Source organism: Dermacentor silvarum, chromosome 8, assembly GCF_013339745.2.
Source record: "Dermacentor silvarum isolate Dsil-2018 chromosome 8, BIME_Dsil_1.4, whole genome shotgun sequence".
Classification (NCBI taxonomy): domain Eukaryota; kingdom Metazoa; phylum Arthropoda; class Arachnida; order Ixodida; family Ixodidae; genus Dermacentor; species Dermacentor silvarum.
The window spans coordinates 37201205-37222266 of NC_051161.1; the positions used below are offsets into that span (position 1 = coordinate 37201205).

Here is a 21062-nt window from a genome sequence, read left to right on the forward strand (position 1 = left end):
GCTGAACACCATAGCTACTTTTTTTACCTTAAACGAACCATTCAGGAAAAAATTTGAACTTTACAGTTTTCTTTTTTCCTTTTTTTCTTTTTTTATTTTCAGATGATCGGCTAAACCTTCATAGCTTGAAATATTTTTGGGTTATACTATGTCGACCGGCTACCATTTTATATTTAATTTCTGCTTTCTAGAGTTTTCTGCATTCCCAGAAAAAAATTTACTTTGCAATTTTACTCGCTTTTGTCGGTGCGAAAAGCACTCTAAGCGTTAAAATATTTAAAAAATTGGCTTATTTTGGCAGTCACATCACTTCACTGTCTTGCGATACACACCATTGAACGACTCTATCGCGCAATGTGCCTTTGAAAAAAACGTGTTGATTGATGGGGGGGAGGCCTTCTAGCTCAGCTTGGCAGGAAAAATAAATTGTCGCCAAAATGGTATAAAATTTTTGGCAACAAAATAAACGTGGAGAGTGAGTTTTGAACTCCAACAAACATGTTGACATTTTTTTCACCTATATCTGTGATGTTTGAAAAAACGCTGGTTGATTTGGCGTGGAGTGACCCTTGAGTCAATGCAGTCGCATTCCATGCACTTCGAGTGCTGCTATGCAGTAGTTTTCAAGCATGCTTAATTCCCACTCTGTATTCAGTAATATTTCATAGTTTGATTGCGTCCGTGTAGGTCGACTTCAGTGATGATGGAAACTGCCTGTGTAACAGTAGTGTAATACGGGTGTCGCACGACGCACTTTTGATCGCGATTAAGCTCGATTCGGACCAAATTTCTCTGTCGTGATTGGCTCCTTTGCATAAACTGGGCGAGGGAGCCAATCACAGGCGAGAATGTCGATCCAGACCGGGCTTGGTCGTGATCAAAAGGGGTCGTGTGACACTGGTATAAGAGATAGCTTATATACCACTGCCACATGAGGAGCTTCACACCTCACTAAGGTACAAAGCATGGTTGAGAATAGCAGCATTGAACCATGGTCGGAAATCACATAGAATATGAATGGGCCAGATTTCTGTAGCCAGAATGTGTTGGTGATTAGAGATGTTGTATTGACAAGTGGGCATAGCGCGAGCAGCTCTGCTTAACCAAGGATGGACATGGCAAGTGTTTGTAGTGTTAGAGTGTCACACTAGAAGCGTGGAGTGCAACGTCACACTCTGTAGGATTCAGCGGTTGCTGCTCGTGTGGCCAGCAAGTGTAATTTATTTGCGAAAGTTTGGACAGTGTAAAAACTGTTACGTGGTAGTATCGTTGCTGCTAAAGCTCTTATGACAGCATTTTTGTATAAACAGTGCAGTGCATGATTCTGTAGAAGCAGACTTAGCAAAATCTTTTGAGTGACAATGTTTTTTGCCATTTCTTGTGATTGTTATTCATTGGTCACCTTTTTGCAGATCCTCCTCCATACGAGCTTGTGATTCAGTTTTTGGCAAATGCAACCGAACCACCATCTCAGGGACCGAATGGAGGCAATGTGCAGCAGGGTAATGGCCTCCAAGGCATGGTCAACCTTGATGGCACGCCAAATGAACCAGGAAATTGTATGCATCACTTCCTTTATTATAATTTTGCCTATTGTCTGTAAAGCCTTGCTGATGCTTCTCAGCATGGCATATGTGCGATGTGTCTCGATGTGTAGTCGAAGAGATGAAACATTTAGTTTATTTAGGCATGGATTGTTGAGTTTACTGGTTCAGTCTTTTTAATATTTTCTGATCAAGGCAATAACACTTGTTTACAGAGAGCTGGTTGTGTCTTAGAAACTAATTGGTCCTATTTATTGAAACCTGAACAGTTCCACAGCAGTCTTGCAACTCGCTTTAGGAAAAAACTTCTTGTTTGCATTTGTCTTCAGGCTGGTAAAAAAGTTTGTTTCTCTAAATTATTATGAACAATACGTAGGAATTGCAGGTAGATGAATACTTGGAATCATAGGTGTGTGCAGGGTTTTTCATTTGGGGGCCAAACTAACTTGCACATGCTTATGCTTGGAATCGATCATCATTGGCACTGCTGAAACTACATCATTCTGGTGTGGTGTGTTAATATAGTTAATGTGTGCCTTGCATCACTAAATTACTTTGCTGGAACATATTTTTCATGCCTATGTACTGTCTATTCAAAGTTTAATCATATATATATTGACGAGAGTGGTCAGCACCTCCACCAAAATGTTGCAGGAAGAAAGCAGGCCCACGAGTGTAAAATAATGTATATTTACAACTGATGTATATGGCGTTCAGGCAACGGCCAGAGTCTTTGTCTTCCTCTAGTTTGTGTCACCTTCTTTTGTTTCCCCGTAACATCATGCACTGTGTGCATTATGATTTGTTGGAATTTAGGTGGCAGATGCTTTATCCAGAAATTTCATTGTGCTAGGAAAATAATGCTGCACTAAGTTTTGCTGCACACCATCGAAAGTATGGTTATTGGTGTAGATTGAATTCACTTGGAAACAATGTAAAAGCGAGGCCTAGCTCTGCGTAATGAATGCTGAATTAATTATTGCTCTGTGAAAGTGCTTTTTCCATGTGCACACACAATAACAGGCTCACCTGAGGAAGAGCCAGGAAACCGGAAGTCCCTGCCTCTTAAATTGCTGGCCCTGAAAGCAATAGCTTTCCTCTGTTGGAACATGGACCTTTGGGAGCAGAAGTAAGCCTGGTTGTCACACTTCATGTATTCACAAAAGTTGTTTTTGTGCTGGCCATGAGACCTCAATATAGACATTTTATAATGTGACATCAGCCTGCTGCTACCTTTTATCAATTAATTTGTTTTAAACAAATCAAATGGCTCAGGCACGAATTGCGTGCCATTATGAATATGCTTGCCAGACATTTGATGGTTAACGAAGACTAGCCAAGCTTTTTTGCTAAAAGATACTTCATAGTTTCGCCTATGAAACATGTGTATTATACTTGGAAAACAAGGGGAATGCGGGAGATGGCGATGAGTAACACGAGAACAAGGTGAGGGCAGGAGCCAACGTTTTGGCAAGTGGACTTGTCTTCTTCAAGGCAACATATGCTCTCCTCGGCACAGTATATATAGGTAGGGTTCTTCAGAACTATATATAGGTACAGCATATATAGGTAGGGTTCAGAACCCTACCTATATATACTGTGCCGAGGAGAGCATATGTTGCCTTGAAGAAGACAAGTCCACTTGTTGAAACGTTGGCTCCTGCCCTCACCTTGTTCTTGTGTTACTCATCGCCGTGTATTATACTTGTCTCACATCTTTCCTCCTTATCATTCCATAGTTATAAACTGTGACTGACTTGTTGAATACGTTTACTTTTTCCAGGTTACCACTGACAATGCAGCAGACGTTGATAGCAGAGCTCCAGAAAGCAGTTTGTTGTTCTGAGCTGAATGAGGAGGAGAGGCTGACCAATGCTGATGCAGCCTTTGCCTACATGATCAAGTCCCGCTGGGTTGTACGCACAGTTGTGCGCTCCTCTGTGCCTGTTAGGAGTGCCAAAGGGATTCCTGTTCAGCTGTGAGTGCACCTCTAATAGACCTTTTACTATGGCTGTGCACAGGGCTTGTCGTTTCATGCAGCAGCGTCTTGCAATACTTGCAAGCTCTGCCGTTCTGCATGGTGTTGGTTTACTTTTGACTCAAAAAGTATTACCTGCGCATGCCATGCTGGCTAGAAAGTAGCTGTGTTCACAAAGGTAAACAAGATGAGGTTTTTATTTGTGAATCATGTTGTGTGACGTAGTGACACTTCTTACCATTTTCGTTATTTCAGGGGCGCACAGATCAGTGTGGCAAAGCATTTTGGGCTCTCAAGCTTCTGTGGTGCACTGCTGCAATCGTGAGGGGGAAAAAAAAAAGAAAGCAGACTTGCAGTAATTCAAATTCATATAGTTAGTATTTCTGGTTCCATGTACTACTTCTATACAGTACTTTGGCTGGCTGCCAATGTACTGCTGAATGTGTTTCAGTGTTACACCATTTGTACTACCTCTTTGCTCAGTTGAAGCTTCCTCTTTTGTTACTCAGTATTTCTGGCATAAGAAAAGAGGATTCACCGGGAAGAGTGACTGAATGTTAAGTTTAAAGTCTGCAAAAATGGAATATCAGTGGCTTAGATATTCACCCCTCCGAAAATTATTAAAAAATATATGATGAGCTTTGTATTGCTGGTTAGATAAGATTGTTGTGCAATTTATTTGGCATCATTTTGCTTACTTGCAATAACTGGGACTGTGTGAACAAAAAATCAGCTTTGTTCGTATGCCTATTTGTTTACAGAATACTGATTTTGTTTACCTAATTGTTTTCCGTTGTTCAACCTTGTGACAGCTTGCTGCATTGGCCATATGGGTCTGCTGAGCTTGTTCATTGCTCTTGCACCTTCTTGTAGTCTGTTTGGACTTGATTTTAAGTAGTATTTGCTCACCATGTGCTGTGCCTAACAACCATTTGAGGCAGCATATTAGGCCGAGCATTATTTCACTGCTTTGTATTCGCTGTGTTTTAAATATGTGGTGCATAGTTAGACTAATCTTATTCATGTCATAGATTTGCTAATGTTTCTCCATTCACCTGCTATGTAAATGAGGTTAATGCATGAGCTTGCACAATAATTGTGTTGCTTGCTTTTCTTCTCAGCTGATTGTTCTCCTGTAAGTAGAATTGCGGCAGAAATTTGGACCTACTTTAAATATTCTAGTGTAAGGTGGAACATCAGTAATCTGAATCTTTCATGTCCTCATAAATTATTAGTGCCGTCTCAAATGTGCATGCTCTAGAATTGAACCTTGTTGTTGGGTAAAATCTGTGTACGAAAAGCATAGTTGGGGTTTATTTATCCTACATTAGAATCTTGCTAATATATTTCTTGCTGACATAATTTCCTGCTTCTACAAGGGCGAATCAGAAGGTTTTCGCCCCTATTTTTTTAAAGCCAAATTAGGGCTGTAAATGCAAAGTCAACATATCCATTCCCAGTGGTGGACCTCCCGGCCTTATCTGCCGGTAGCTCCGCGGCACGGCGCTGCTGTCAGCTGTTGAAGATGGCAGTTGTGCTTCACACGTCCATGTCGTACGAGCAACGAAGTGTGATTTGTTTTCTATGGAGCAAGGGATGAATGCCCATCGAAATCTACAGTGAAATGCAGTCCACTTATGGGGAAAGGTGTCTCGCTTTGAGAAGTGTGAGGTGGTGGTATTGTAAGTTTGCAAAAGGCTTTGAAGCCAAGAGAGCAATCCGACGGTGGTTCCACAGTCAGCTGGACACATTCTACCACAGGGGCATCTCAAATTTAGTGTTGCAATGGGACAAATGTCTGAAACAGTGTGCGGACTATGTGGAAAAATAGTGTAAGGTATGTAGAATAGTACATATATTTGTAATTACCTGTATGTACCTAATTTTGGCTTATAAAAAATAGTGGGAAAGACTTTCTGATTCACCCTCATAATTACATAATTAGCCAATTCGAGCAATTAAACAGCATGTTATAATGCAAGGTGATCTTTTGTGTTTTATTCATGCCGTCTCATGAGGTACATCATGCGAAGGAAATTTACAGAAGAATAAAGTTGGGTTGGAGTACATACGGCAGGCATTGCCAAATCCTGACTGGAAGCTTACCACTGTCATTGAAAAGAAAAGTGTACAATCATTGCATGCTACCGGTGCTAACATATGGAGTAGAAATTTGTAAGTTAACAAAGAAGCTCGAGAACAAGTTAAGAACCGCACAAAGAGCGATGGAACGAAAAATGTTAGGCATGACGTTAAGAGACAGGAAGAGAGCGGTGTGAATCGGAGAGCTAACGCTCTCTGATTGAGCTCCCGCTTGGTAGAGCTTCAGAGTGCCTAAGAGCACCAGCTACCATGTGGCCTTGGTTGTGGAACTTCAGATAGAGGGAAATGTGGTGATAGTAACTGCAGGAGACACACATATGGCAGTGCAGAAAGATTGGTATTAACTACATGAAATTTTCTTGAGTTTATGACTATATCTGATAATATACTTGGAGCTTCTGGCATTTACCTTCTTGTATCTAATTTGTCATTATATATTTACTGTGAGAAGTTTCAACAGCTAAATATTGCATTTGAATGTTTTTCAGAGCTTTGCATAGAAAGTAATGAAAAATATAAGAAATAGTTTCCCCATTGGTCAGTCTTAACATAAAATATTATCCACTGTCCTAATAGTGCCAAGGTGTATTGAGGCGCATCTACTAAAATACATGCTTTGTTTAATATTAAAATCATAATAAATTGAATCCATTCTGAATATTGTATGTTGATCTACTGTGAAGGAATGTTGGGCTGCAGGCAGCAAAATACAAACTCGAATAATAGGAGAAGCCAGCAAATACATTGTGAATCAAGCCCACAACTGAGGCAAAGGAAAGTCCTTGTGCTACATGATTTCAATGCCACACTGGCATCTTGTAATATCAGTATACTGAGCCCCAAAGTGACTGTTACATTCTTGACAAACTCCTGCTAATTAGGAGACAGTCGCTTACTGCAAGAAAATTTTTTTCTTTTATTCAGCCCTGGGCAAGTGGACCCGACTGTGGTGACTTCAGAAATGGCTGATACAATTACTAAAAAGGTAAGTGCCCTTTTATTGTATATTTGTACATAAGTGATCAGTGTCTTCCAAATTAATAAAGCTGGAAAATGACACACAAGCAATTGAAATTATTGTCACTTACCAACTTACAGTGCGAAATTGTGTAGGTCTTCATGCAACAGTCAAATTTGTAACTTTGTAAATTTGTAGCCTCAAGTTCCCACAAGAGCTTATCCTCAGCAGTTCTTAAAGGGAATGGGACATCAACATTTATTACAAGGTTTTCTTCCATAGCATGTGCAATAAATTACTATGGATCACAACACATGACCTACAAGGGTGTAGTAATTATGACAATACTTATAGTCAGCGTGATTTATTTTTCTGGATATGTGAAATGCTCTAAGCTAATGTGACTGAAGCAGTGTGGAATTTCAATGCTGGCCCATGGATTTTTCAAAGCATGTAAGAATGGCTGCCATCATACACATGGATGAAGTGGAAACATATGCCATTACTTGGAGAGCAGGAAATTGTGTGCCATGAGATCTCATTGTGTCTTGTTAACCACCTGCTGAACACAAAACATACTACAGTAAAATCTCGTTACGAGAGACATGGCTACAAGAGACACTTTGTTATAAGAGACATTTGAAAATGGTTTGGTTGGTTTTCCTATGTTCGCCATGTTAACAACATTGCATACAAGAGACATGAGAACAAGAGACACTTTGTTACTTAGGACAACGTTTTAGATCCCTAGAGTAAGTTCTTCACTATTTAGAAGAGACACAACCCAGACACAGATCTTCCATCCAACGCAGGATGGAAGATCCTGTGGAAAACTGCCCTGAAGGTAAAGCTTGAGCCTGCATCCCAGACACCGCAGACATTCCAGAATCTTTTGAGGAGTTTGTGTCTGCAGATGTGGACCTTACGTGCTCCGAAGAGCTTACAGATCATGCAATCCTCGTGCAAGTATAAATGGTGCATGTGCCCTAGAAGATGAGCCAGAGGAGGAGGACGACGTTGAGGACATTGCAGGGCAGAAAGTGTCGGCAGTTGAAGCTGACGAACATCTAAAAACACTTCAAAGGTATTGTGAGCAACAGGAAGGCTTGTAAAGTGAAGTGCTTTACCTCCAGAAGTTGGGAAAGAGGCTAATACAATCTACAGTCACTAAAAAACAAACTACTATGAATGACTTCAAGCCATCCTGAGCAATTTCCTGTAGATGTGTTCAAACACGCTTAGATGCAGATGTATAATAAAGTGATCTAGTCTGACTACTCAGTGTTTTTAGAATCTTTGTTTACAAGAGACATGATTCCCGGGTCCCTTGAGTGTCTCTTATAACGAGGTTTTACTGTAGTAACACTTTTGCACAGATGTTGTTAGTTTAAACAGGCCACTATCATTTGTGACATCACATTCATCATTAGGTTTTCAGAATCAAAACTCTTGAGAAGCTTGGCAAGAAGAAAAATTTGAAACACAGTTAAAAATGCTAGCTATTTGCCACAATAGCAATGACTTTTCTGTAATTCTGAGCTCAGTGACCATGGTAGTCTGCTGCTGAGCAAGAATACATGGGGTCATATGCCAGCCATGGTGGCCACATTCTGATGGTGGTGGTATGCCCAAATGCTTGTGACAGAAAGTTTAAGTTGAAGAAGCCCAGGTGTTAAAAAATTACCATGAGCTCTCTGCTGTGGCATCAGTCATGGCCCAGAGTGCAGCATTTCGACATAAACATTGACATTTTCCCCACACACAAAAAAAAAAAATAAATAATAACAAGCAAGGAATTGAGGGTTGAAACTTTTATATCCGTACTCCTTTAAATCACATGTGGGGCATGTCCTGCTTGTGCCCTGATTTTGTCATTTCATTATGGTAACATAATTTTATGAAGAAATCTAAGATTGTTTACATCTTTAGCTTGTCAGGAATCACAGTATTGATTTTGCTTGCTATTTACATGCTTGCAGTGTGAAGAGGAATTGGAAGAAGCAGTGGCATTCTTAGAAAAGTTGTTGTCTCTGCGAACAACAGGCGGATTGAGCATACGAGTTCCTGCATACGAAAGTTTTTCTATTGTCAAAGCCGAGATATTGGACCCCGAACATAATTTGGAAAAGGGTGTAATGGCCACTGTGGATGACGTGTGCTGTCAGGTAAATAGAGCTTGTCTTTAGAAATTTCATTGGAAATGTTACTTGCGCTTTTCTTGAACTTCAGTAGAGATGTGTTCATTTTCTGCTTTGAATGCTGTTTGCGTAGGTACAAATTGCACAGAATAAAATATAATATGCCTGTTATGTTGTACCAATCCTGCCTCCCAATATAGCTATGAGCAAGCAACTGTCAGACAAATTGTAACCATGGAATTGCATTGGAGCCGCAAAGCTGGACTACTACAAAAGTATTTTAGTCCAGCAAACACCAGTGTCATGACTGAAAATCATTGCATGCAAGATTTTCAGGAAAAAAAGATATACCAAGCTGACATACTGCTGTTGTGTATTTTTGTTTGTTTGCTTGCTTGCTCGTTTGTTTCAAAATACCTCAGAGATGTCCATAGAGGTGCTGAGTTAAAGAGGAATCTTAAGAGTATCAGTAAAACACAACCATTTCAATAATATGGAATATCAGCACAATTGGTATGAATAAGTGCAGAAATAAAATACAGTGTAAAGAGAAATACTGCGAATAGCACCAAAACAAGAAATCCAGAGTAAAAAGAACAAAAGTGCAAAGGAAACAAAATAAGTCGAAGTATGTCGCACAAAACAAAGGTCTGTAAATGCCATCTAATTGCATCGCAACTCCCTTGCGCAAGGCTGTCGTATGCAGAGGTCTGCAGGACAGCAGAACACTGCCAAAGTACATCCCTGCATTTCAGATGCTGAGTATTCTGTTGACCGGATGAATTCAAGCCAGCAGTCAGATAACTCTTTAAAATAAATAAAGCCCGAATAAGCAGCACAGCATATTCAAAAATAGACCAAAACAAGTGGTGTACCCTACCAAAAATGTTTAAAATTTTAGCCACTTTCGTCTAAAGATACATTTTACACATTCTATTTTCATGCACATTTAGTGATATGGGTGACTGTGTTGCAACCACTAAGAAAGGCATTCAAAAACTGAGTCTCATGGTTCATTGAAACCGTACACTGCTTTGATTAATGATGGTGATAGCTTTTGGGATGTTTTTTAAAGTTTTTTGTATAACTCAATCCCAGCAAGCCCCCCGAAATGCGACAAGCAATTGAATAATTTTACATGTGTATTTGAAAGGCAGTAAGCCCCTATCTGCTTATAATAAACTAAATTGGTCACACTGCTGCTAACCACTTACGAGGTCTGCTAGAAAAGTATCCTGACCTTTGGCCGAAGAAAAAAAACTGGCATAGCTGGAGCGTTGGAAATGTAATCACCCTCAAATAGACCACACACTTCTCCCAGCGGTGCTGCCATTGTTGGAAGCATTCTGCGAAGGTCTCTTTTGGAATGGAGTTTAGCCCAGGTGTCGTTGCAGCCATAATGTCCTCTCTTGTCTGAAATCGCGCTCCTTTCAATGGCCTCTTGATTTTTGGAAACGGCCAGAAGTCGCAGGGGGCCATATCAGGAGAGTAAGGAGCCTGTTGAACTGCAGGAGTCTGGTTTTTTACCAAAAAAGTCTGAATCAAGTGCGAGCAATGTGCAGGAGCATTGTCGTGATGGCTGCGCCAATTTCCTGTTGACCACAACTCCGGTCTGTTGCGCCCCACAGCATCACATAGGCGATGGAGGACATCCCTGTAGTACTCTTTAGTGATTGACCCTGTGGTGTGTACTCGGGGTGTACCACACCGCAGGAGTCAAAGAAAGCAGTCAGCATCACTTTGATGTTGCTGCGCACTTGGCGGGCCTTCTTTGGTCTTGGTGAGATGGAAGGCTTCCACTGGGACGACTGGGATTTGGTTTCCAGGTCGTACCCGTACACCCAAGACTCGTCACCAGTGATTATGGTGTTCATGAAGTCGGGGTCACTGTTTGTGGAATCCAGCATGTCCTGTGAGACTTCAGCACAAAGTTGCTTTTGCTCCACTGTGAGCAGCTTCGGCACGAATTTCGCCGCAACTCTCTTCATGGCCAAATCTTCGGTCATAATGGAATGCTGCAGAAAAAGTGCTGATGCCCACCTCTCCTGCAATTTCTCGGATAGTCACACGACGGTCCCGCATCACCACAGCATTCACTTCGGTAATGACCTGGTCATTCCGGCATGTTGATGGCCGACCGGAGCATGGCTCGCTCTCCACCGAGGTGCGGCCTTCTTTAAACCGGTTGTACTACTCCTTAATCTGTGTGCTACTCATAGCATCGTCACCAAAAGCCGTCTGAATCTTCCAAATGGTTTCCACTTGGCTGTTGCCCAGTTTCTGGCAAAATTTGATGCAGTAGCGCTGCTACAGTCGCTCTGTCATTTTCCTTGCAATAAAAAAACTTACGAGAGCACTGCGCACTACCTCACTCAAACGCTGCGTCCCAGCGACTGATCCTATCGGCAGGCGGGAAAAAATTTGCGCATGCGCAAGAAGGTTCAGGTTTGGCTGATGCAAGCGCACTTGTTTCATATCCTTCAGGTGTTCGCAAAAAAAAAAAAAAAAATGTCGGATACTTTTCTAACAGACCTCGTATTGAAGACTTGCTGTTTGTATGTGCATGCACTGTCTTTCCAGCAGGCATATTTGTTTGGTTGTTTCTGCCAGACTTGATCCAGCTGCTGAGGGAACTTGTGAGGCTCCACCTTAGGAAATACAGAGGAACCTCATTAATACGTTTTGGAAAAAAACTGAGGAAAAAATGTACTAAGCAGTAAAATGTATGATCCGAAGTCGCTAAAAAATTTGGCAGACTCAACTATAGTTGACATCTACGCAATGAGAAGCATTGCGCGAATCGTTGCAGTATGAGACGTTGACACGCGCCAAGCTGGTGGGGCCCGAGTGGCCCCGATATGCACATTATCTTATTTACAGCTTCGGCAAGCTTACGTTTGTGCTTCTTGAATTCGGCCTGGGTCAGAAGCTTCTTCGAGTGGGGCATTTTGGCAGGAAGTTTTGATGTACCCACATGCCGTGAATAGTTTCGGCATGAGACGCCGATGCGTGTTGACCTGGTGGGACCCAAGCGACCTGAGGTGCACATTGTCGTTTTCCAATTGTGTAGTGTTTTGCGACGACGACTGGAAGTCGAAACGAAATCGAGCTGGTGGGTTACGCTGAAATATGATGCCTACGATGCCACCGGAACGAAACATGACTTTCACTTAGCGCTGCCTGCAGCAGGGAATGGAGGCGTGTTTGGCCTATCGCCTATTAAAAGCATGCAGTACATTTCCAATGGCACTACACCCTCCATGCTGTGAGACAGATAGGTGAAGGTGCTTATCGCAATAGGGTTGGTAGTAATAGCTGTGAATGCGACGTTGCAGTGCTTGCATAGTTAAGAGTTAGTTTTGAATGCTGCAGAAGCCACTTATGTAACTTATTGCAATGCAATTTCCCACTCTTAAAAAAAAAAATGGCACACTAGTTTTTTGCACTTGGTCTTGGTGTGAAACGCTCTCTTTTTCTTTAATAAAAATGGCTCAGGGACGTAATTAGTGTTATGCGCAATGGCCTTTCATTTTCATATGATTGCATGTTCTCCTGCATGTTTTAAGTGTCCGCTTTACTGTAACAGCGATGGAAGGAAAGGGTACATTTTTTCTTTCATGGCAGCATCAGAAATGCTATTACTCTTTCCTTTTGCAGTTCATTTTGTTTCTTCGTTGGACTTCATGTTCTTCACCATGTGAAGTTCCAGCGGATTCATTGCCACATAGGCCTAAAGAAAAATATTTATTAATTTAATTTTAGTAGGCATTTTCTATATTCATCCAGAACAGGTGTGTATTTTATAATAGCATCTGGGTTGATTGCCTTTTGCAAATGCTACATGTCATGTGTCATAGACGACGCATCTGGCTGCATGTTTATAATGCCGTAGGCGCTGCCTGAGCCTTGTGGTGGTGGTGCCTTTGATAAGTTTATTTTTCTCTATTTGGTCCTGCTTCAGATGCTCAGAAATACATGACTTTTTTTCATGCAGATCTGTTATCTAGTTCATGGTTTTGTATGTGTTGCAAGGAATTGTAAATATAAATGGCAGTGATAACGTGCTTACAAACATATTATGTGATTTTCACTGTCACAGGTGTCATACGAACTTGGGACATATCATTTCTTCAAGGAGAACTACAAGAGGGCTGGGGAACTTTTTGAAACTGCTCTCTCCCTTCATCCAAAGGTGAGCTGTAGTAGACCACAAGTAACGCAAGTGAAACACTAATCCTTTTTTTGAGTTCACAACCTTCAATATAATAGTGTGGTTCATATATAGCCGGCAGCACTTAATGGTGGACCTGGGTCGTAGCTATAGATTTGCTTCTTTAAAAGATCATGCAGACCTGATCAAACATAGAGCAGTGGTTCCCAGGCATTCTGAGTGTCAAGGACAATCTTGACCCATTCAACTGTCATTGAGAGATTCCTTTAACTGAACTTTTTTTCTTTCTTTAAAAGCATACAAAGGGAGGTGTTTAGATGCGTGAATTGCTGGGCTAGTTGGTTCATTTTTAAAGTGAAAGAAACCCAGCAAGTACCAAGACGCAGGACCAGAAGGAGGTGTCAAGCTTGGCTTATAACAACCTTACACATGCAATGTTTTTGATAGCCAGGATCACTCTCTTTGGGCAATTCTTATGTGGCCTCCATGTAAGAAAGGAAGATGCTGACATTGTTTTTAAAGAGGGCAATTGAAATTATATATCTGGTTAGACGTGAGCTGAGTCTCTTGTCCTTGATTTAATCTCTACGAGTGTGGAGAATGCATAATGAGTAGCCATTGCTATGTACTGCTGGTACAAGAAAGTACTTGGGTCTAATGTTGGGTACTCTGTATGTATAGTCACATTTACTAGTTAGTTTTTATGTCTAAATAGAGAATGGCATCTTCACGCAGAGATGTCATTGCAATTTCCTCTTCATACATATTGCCCACCCTTTTATTTTAACAATACTCATCATTGGCATGTCTCTAAACACCTTGTTGAACCTTTTTAAGCTGTCTCAAAGACTTCTGGCAGTCGGCAGTTTAAAATTTTAGATGTTCTTATACAGAGATCAGAGTTTCTCTAATTACTTGATCTGTGCCTTGGAGCTGAGGAAATTTTCCTTCTGAGCCGAATAAATTTCCCTCAGCTATATGAAATTATTTAAAAAATTAGCATGAATGTAACATTTTTTACATTTAGTTGTGACACTGCTGTTATGGATTGCAGCTTGCTATGGATGACTGGTACTTTCTTGAATATGTTAATAGCACTCCATGCTTGCAATACAGGACTGTTAACCATTTGGCAAGCAGCAGATTAAAAAGGTATCTCATCATTCCCCTAGAGAAAAGTACTACTTTTCTTCTCTTATAGCATAATTGTGCTATGCATAAGGTTTTCTAAATGCAGACAACTTCGTAACTGCTATCATTGCTGGCAAGAATTGCTGATATTGCTAGCATCTAAACCATGTGCCTTGTGAATATTTTCTTTCTGCTACAAAAGTAGTGCCCCTTGTCTTTCTGTCTCTTAACACGTCTGTATAAGAGGTATACATCAACTTGTGTGAAATCGAGTTTGTACAGCACAGGTGGAAGTACATGTTTAGAGAGCTCAAGAAGCTGAACAAGCATACATACTAAAGTCTGAACATGGATATTACCCGGTAATACCTCCTAACCTTTAGTAGTTGTTACACGCAATCATTCTTGCTCTTCCTTCCGTTTGGTCCTCTAGGTTTAGTACATTATAAGAAAGTTCTGCATTTATGGTGTTTACTACAGCAGTAATGAAGCAATTGGACACTGCATTTGTACCTTTGATGTTCCCTAATGAAATTTTCTTCCCCAAAGCTGCTTCAGAACTTTCTTTAGCCAGTGCCCCTCTTGTTTTGAAGAACTGTTCCTCAAAAAGCTGGTTTTAGAAGGCTGTATCTGAACAAAATGGCTAAAAATTATGAGGAAGTGCTGGGTCTGAGCACTGGCTATCTTGCGATCTGCTATGCCTTTCCCAGGTAGATTGGCTTGGGGCAAGAGCGACACCAGCTCCCTTAAGATAGTACACCAAAAAATTAACCGATTCAAATGTGCCACATGGCTGTGTGGTGTGGAAAACTAGCTAAAGGTGTGTTTAAAGACTTCCCTAGAGAACAGCTTTAAAATTTTTGTCAATAAAAAGAATTTCAGGTAAGTCAATTTTTTTTTTTTTTCATTTGCAAACATATAGAGCTAAATGTTGTTACTGCATGCCTAGCAAGGAGCCAGATAAATTATGTACAAACCAGTAGATTGCCTTAACATTAAAACTGGTGATGCCAAGCAACAATACCTTGGGCTGCCATGTTTTAAGCTTAAGCAGGTACTGCCATCATCAAACCTAAACAGAATGTGTTAGTGCATGGCTCACACACGCCACCAATGTAGAGTGTTGCCTGTTGGGACCCAGACTGCACCACGAGCCAGCATGCAGCACCTACCAACACTTACTGCAACTTTCGTGGCTGCATTGCTACAGCTGGCAAAAGTAGTGATTGTGTCAATTTTCAATAACTTAACTGCAGCATGCCTGCCTATGTCGCTGTCTGTGGCAAGTGGCCAATATTGCAGCGCTGGCGTATACACAAGCCATGCACTCACGCATTCGGGAGTCTGATGGCAGCAGTACGCACGAAAGAGTGTAGTACACAGTAAATCATCAGTAAATTACCCCAGGCCAGCTCAGCACTGCAGTCTTTCTTATAGCCTCTGCATTATTGCTTGTGTACATATACTGCCACTTCTTATTCTTTGTCGCTATTATTATTAATGGTATTTTGACAGGTAAAGAAGAAGTTGGTGTGCCATTTGAACATGGAGCGACTAAAGGGCTTCTGTGTGGCGTGCCGTCCAGCAACCACCAAGAAAGCCACCTCTCCACTGGACAAGCTGAAGGCAACCTTGCATGGCAACTGCAAGGTAATCCTTTCCACTGGGCCGCTGAAAATCCACATTTCATGCATTGGTGTCAAGCAGTAGTCATGCATGGTGCACTCGTGCTCAATTGGAATTGAAGCCACACACTGTAGGCTGTCATGCTAGCTTTACTTGACAGCTTAGGCTCATGCCACAGAAGTCCAGCTGTGTGGGCATTGCTGACAGACAATCATGTTGTGTACGTCACACAGTGATGATTGTCTCTGCACCAATGTACATCACGAAAACAGCTGAAAATACGAACAAATGCCTGAGCACTCTTCTGCTCGAAATACCCAATCTAGTCATGAGCGAGATGACGTACGCAATGCACTTGGTCCCACATGCATTACACAGCAGCGCACCAAGAGCTAGCAGCAGCAGGAATAACTCTGGGATTTCCATAAATTGCAGAAATTGCAGAAAAATTACAGCATTGTCTTGCGAGGGCCCCTTTCACAGATGGTGTAGTCTACATATTGCCAACTCTCAGTTTGTCTGGGAGACTCCTGTATTTTTACCACTTCGCTGTTGTATGGACACAACTCAATATCTCCTGAAAAATAGCCCGCCCTTTATCAAGGAGGGCTATTTGCAAAACTAAAGTTGGTGTCCTGTTCGTGAATTTTTTTTTTTTTACTTGCTTGCTTTGTATGCAAAATTTTCAAAGGACCTTTGCCATCGTAGGACTGTGTACCAGTGATGAAAAATTAAAATTCGCATTTTACTTTTGATACACTCAAAATCATTTTTCTATAAGCTTTTAGGCTAAATGGCACTGTGAAAGCTGGGAAAGTGCCCCACCTTGGGAAATGCAGTTACTTCCATATTTTACAGGGTTCATAATCATGGCATAGTATGCGTGGATCATGTCCGAAAAATTGGACAGCCATCACCCAGCATTCACACTTACTATTGCCTGTATACCTTAAAAATACATTAAAAGGACACTAAAGAGAAACACTTAACGAATTTATACTGATATAGTATTCTTCCCAAACTCTTATTTTCAGTTATCTTGCAATAACAGATTGTTACTAGAAGTGATACCGAAGTTCAAACTTCTATTTCTTGAGTTTTGCTCCGTGCTGGTACGTCAGTGTGATGTCATTAATTTCAAATTATTTTCTCACATCTAAGCTGTTTTGACGTAAAGAAAGTTCTTGAAGCTTACTAGGTCGAGTCTTTCAGAATGCAAATGTAGTCCTTTTTTTACCAATAAACTGTTAACCTAGATCCAAGTGCAGATGCTGTCAAAACCCATGGCATCATAGCGAACTGGTGCAAACACTTCAAATCAGCGTCATCATACGTCTTTCATTATTGTGCCTTTCCTGTCTTATCAAACCTTCTTTCATGGTAATAGTGTTTCTTTTTTTTTTTTTTTTTGGTGTTGCAGTAGCATAATTTACTAATGCAGCCCAACTTGTTTTTCTGTTTAGTATGAAAAATAATGCATTAAGTTATATCAGTAGATTACACTTCTGGAATCGCATAGGTCAGTCTTATTATGAAAAAAGGTTTGGTAAGCTACAAAATTGGATGGGGGATGCAAAGCAAAAGACTGGTGCTGATGCCATCTCGAAAGTTGTGCACCAGTTCCTTGCGCCATTATAAATTTTGTTCCCTTTTGTTTAGGACTTGGAAGTTATTCACAAGTAAAAAAGAAAGTGAATTAATTGAATTATGAAGTAAGCGAAAGATCAACCCGATGACTTTAGTGGGCTTTTTCTGTAATAGGCAAAAAATACTATGGAATCTGTGACGTCATATCGTTCTCAACAATACTACTGTTGGATGCAAATTTCAAAAGTGACCATGGCATTTTTTTTTCTTCACTAATAATCAACAGCTTCTTGTGGCGTGCCGTCCCTAATCCCGTGGAGTACAAGGTTAGGATAATTTAGAATGTCTCTAAAAAATTATTATCCTAAAAATGACGTAAGATACTATAATGAAACTTCTTGTTGAATTCTTTATGAAATATGAGTAGATAAATACTTGCTTGTGCTGAGATTAAATTTCCTAGGGCGTATTAGTGCTTTTTGGTTTGATTTGTTTTTGTGCCACACTGTGTGTGCATGTGGTGCTGGTTGCTGTTAGCTGCTGTCGTGCTAATAACAACACTTCACATTATTACTTTCTCTAATATTTAGTTAATGCTCTAGGTCTAGGACAAGTTGTGTACAATGGCCAGATTTTAAAAGAAAATGGTATGGCTTTATCTTAGCTTGTGTCTTTAGGAAGAAGCACTAAAATTAAAAATTTTTAAGCTGGAGTCGTCGCTGTAACCTGATGGTTTTATTGTTGTAATGTTTATTTCGTTTGATATACAATTGTTTTTGTATCTGTGCGACATTGTGATGTCATTAGGGATACATGACTAATGCCACCAGACCTGTGAAATTTTTATTAAGTACTTAAATAATTCAGGAAGTACCATATGTAGTCGTGTTAGAGCCACGCTTATTTTCGTCATCTTGATGAGGTGCGGCCCGTAAATGAGGGTGGGCCATCGGGGTCTAATTTTTCTGGCCTTGTGTAATAACCTTGATTTATTTGTGCAAAAAGAGTCTTAGTCAAAGATATATATAGTGTGTTGTTTTGAATTTCTATTGCTTGCCATCAAGGTTTTGGCACTTTCATGTTCTTTGCTGACCACTGTGGGAATTGTCCGTGATGTTATTTTCTCTGCAGGCAACAGTATCTGTGCTTCTTGAGGACAATGTGAAGAGAGAGATTCCTCTGTGGGAAAGGGAACTTGCTGAAGTCTGTGTCCACCAACTTTTGGCCGGGTAACGCTTTCTGTTTATTGTGATCTTGTGGCACAATACTATCAACATATCTAACTAGTCTTCATGCAGCGTGGTCTTCTTTACCAGCTTACATTTTAGCATCTGCATTAAGTGTGCTGTTGACACACACATCTTGGTTTGCTGACTTGCCTTTCACTTAACTGATTCAGTGAATTCAGTTCTTTCTCATCTTCGTTGGGTTTAGTAGCTTGCTGCCAGCTAATGCCTGTTTGCAAAACTGTCCTGTCTGTATTCATATTATGATTTGCTCAGCATGTAAACAAAATACGTTGTCATCTGTCTTTTCATGGAAAATTAAGCTCATATATATATATTGCACTTTTGCTTTTGTTGTTGGCTGCAGTTCAGAGGTGGCTGCACAAGTGTCCCTGTGCAACTGTGTGCGCCGTGTAATCGATGGGGAGCTGTTTGTATGCGGGGCTCAGGTGAACTTTGCTTCTCTTGACAAGGGCTGCATCATCTTCCTTGGCGAGGTGAGTGACATCACACTACATAATTTACATAGTCACGAGTACTGTCCTGGCATCATAAATTGGTTTGACTGTTAGTCTGCATGTTGTTTTTTGTTTTGTTTTTGTTTTTTTAAATAACAGTACTATCCATTTTGAAAAAAGCAATACCTTATAATACATGTGAGTCTGAATTCAAAATTGGTCACAGAGTAGTTCTGTATATCAATAATTCTATGTATAAAAAGCTGCTGATGTTGGATCACATTGCGTCATTCAAGTAGCAGGCATGATTGGGCTAGTTGATTGAACACACTGAGAGAAAATGCTGGGTCGACGATATGCGAATGTATAAAGGACAGATATAGGCGCTTCTAAGCTTTCGCATATCTTCGATAATTTCCTGTGCTATTGAGTGTGCAGAACAGCTGGGCTAACTAATATAGCACCTCAAAAAAGAGCCCAGCACCAACTTCTAAAGAAAGAGGCACAATGCCCAGGGTGCAAAAGGAACTGCTTCACAAATCTTCTACAGCAATTTTTAAAAGCATTTTGTATTCGAAAAAGCAAAAAGTTGTCCATCCTCACCTTCCAAGATTTCCCTCCACTTTAACCATTGTAAGGTGGTGGGAAGGTTGTCTGCATGATTATTCATTCTTGTTTAGTTTTAGTATTTATAGTTGAGTACTCTCTTCACTAGTGTCCTCCTATTTCCTTTACATCTATTTTATTGTAACTTTCCTCTCCCCTATCTATTCTTACCCTGTATCTTTCCCATGGCCACAGGGCAGTTCAGGTGTCCACTGGTAAGTGAGACAGTTAAGATGCCTGTGGCCTTTCTTTTCCTTCCAGCTTGTTGTCCTTTTAAAGCAAAGCTTTATATCGCTAGCCAAAATAAAAAGCGTCTGTCCATTGCCTGTGTACACAAAACTATCGTCATCAGCATTGGCTCGAGCGTTGTAGTCTTCTTCCGTAACTGGCTCGTTGGCGCCCCTTGGGTTGTGCTCGCGCTCGTGCCACTACTCCTGCGTTAGTCGTTGTCATCTTCTTCTATAGCTGGCTCCATTGTCGCTCATCATTCCAGCGTAGAATTTCACTTCTCTTCGGTCGTCGTAATGGGGAGGCCACGTTTGTGGGGATATGAGCCATTGCTTAAGGGGGTGTGAGCCATTCATTGTCTAACGTAACGGACATATCTAATTTTGAAGCGATTTAATTCGAACCCGCGTAACCACGGTCCTAAGGTGAGCGTCGTAACCACAGGCTATACAGCCATACTTGCAGAACATGCATTTATGCGAACCATATAATTGCGTTCGAGCGTCGTCGTCTTCGTCCGCAGCTGGTGCGTTCGCACGCTTGTGCTGTGCGAGGTGAAGAAGAGGTTCTGTGCGCTATGCCTGGGAGAGAGAGAAAGACAATGTGAGTGAGAGAGAGAGAGACGCATTCACGGAGCGGGTCTGCTGGAACGTGGTGTCGACATTGGAACGCGGTGTCAGTGTTGCAAGCTGCGCTATGCAATGCGCAGTGATGGCCGTAAGTCCGAGACGCGCGAAAAGAAATTATCATCATCATGAGTAATAAGATGAAAAGTTCGCGCGCACTTCCGGAAAATGGTGGGCTACGATCGCCCAGCTTAGCTGTTTCAAGCGTTGCGTGGCCGAGTGCAAGGTTAAGTGTTTTTTGTCAGGTTTACCTTTATCAGTTTCCTCTTCTTCTCTTTTTTTTTATTTGTAAACTGTATATATTGTGTATTGTTGTACATAATTGTATATCTTATTGTACTGTTACCTTGTTGGTGTTGTATACAATTTTTTTTTTACAAACACCATGCTTGCTATATATTTTTCTGCCCTGCTGCTACCAATATCTGGAAGTTTAGGGCTAGTCAAGTTGCCTTTAAGCAACCTTTTTTCCCTCTTTTACCTCACAATGCTGTACTTGCTTGTGGAAATAAGCAATTATTTTTATCATATTCATCATTATTATTAGGTCATTCATTTTTGCAGCTTTTAGTGGGCAGTATTTGTGACTTGAACATGCTGAAATGTTCAGTAGTGGTTTCCAATATTCCACTCAATGGGAGCAACATTATTTGGAGGTATCATTTCGAGTTGTTTCGGAGGA

At 40.9% G+C, this 21062-nt stretch overlaps 1 protein-coding gene across 1 annotated transcript in view; it reads left to right on the plus strand.

Annotated features, from left to right (window-relative positions):
• LOC119461028 (integrator complex subunit 8-like) overlaps positions 1-21062 on the plus strand; it is a 62439-nt gene that overhangs the window by 1767 nt on the left and 39610 nt on the right. Inside the window, exons 2-10 of the mRNA XM_037722205.2 lie at positions 1413-1559; positions 2568-2673; positions 3328-3522; positions 6550-6610; positions 8563-8748; positions 12821-12913; positions 15539-15673; positions 18368-18465; positions 18830-18959. Coding sequence (XP_037578133.1) covers positions 1413-1559; positions 2568-2673; positions 3328-3522; positions 6550-6610; positions 8563-8748; positions 12821-12913; positions 15539-15673; positions 18368-18465; positions 18830-18959 — 1151 coding nt within the window. The remainder of the gene's footprint in view (positions 1-1412; positions 1560-2567; positions 2674-3327; positions 3523-6549; positions 6611-8562; positions 8749-12820; positions 12914-15538; positions 15674-18367; positions 18466-18829; positions 18960-21062) is intronic.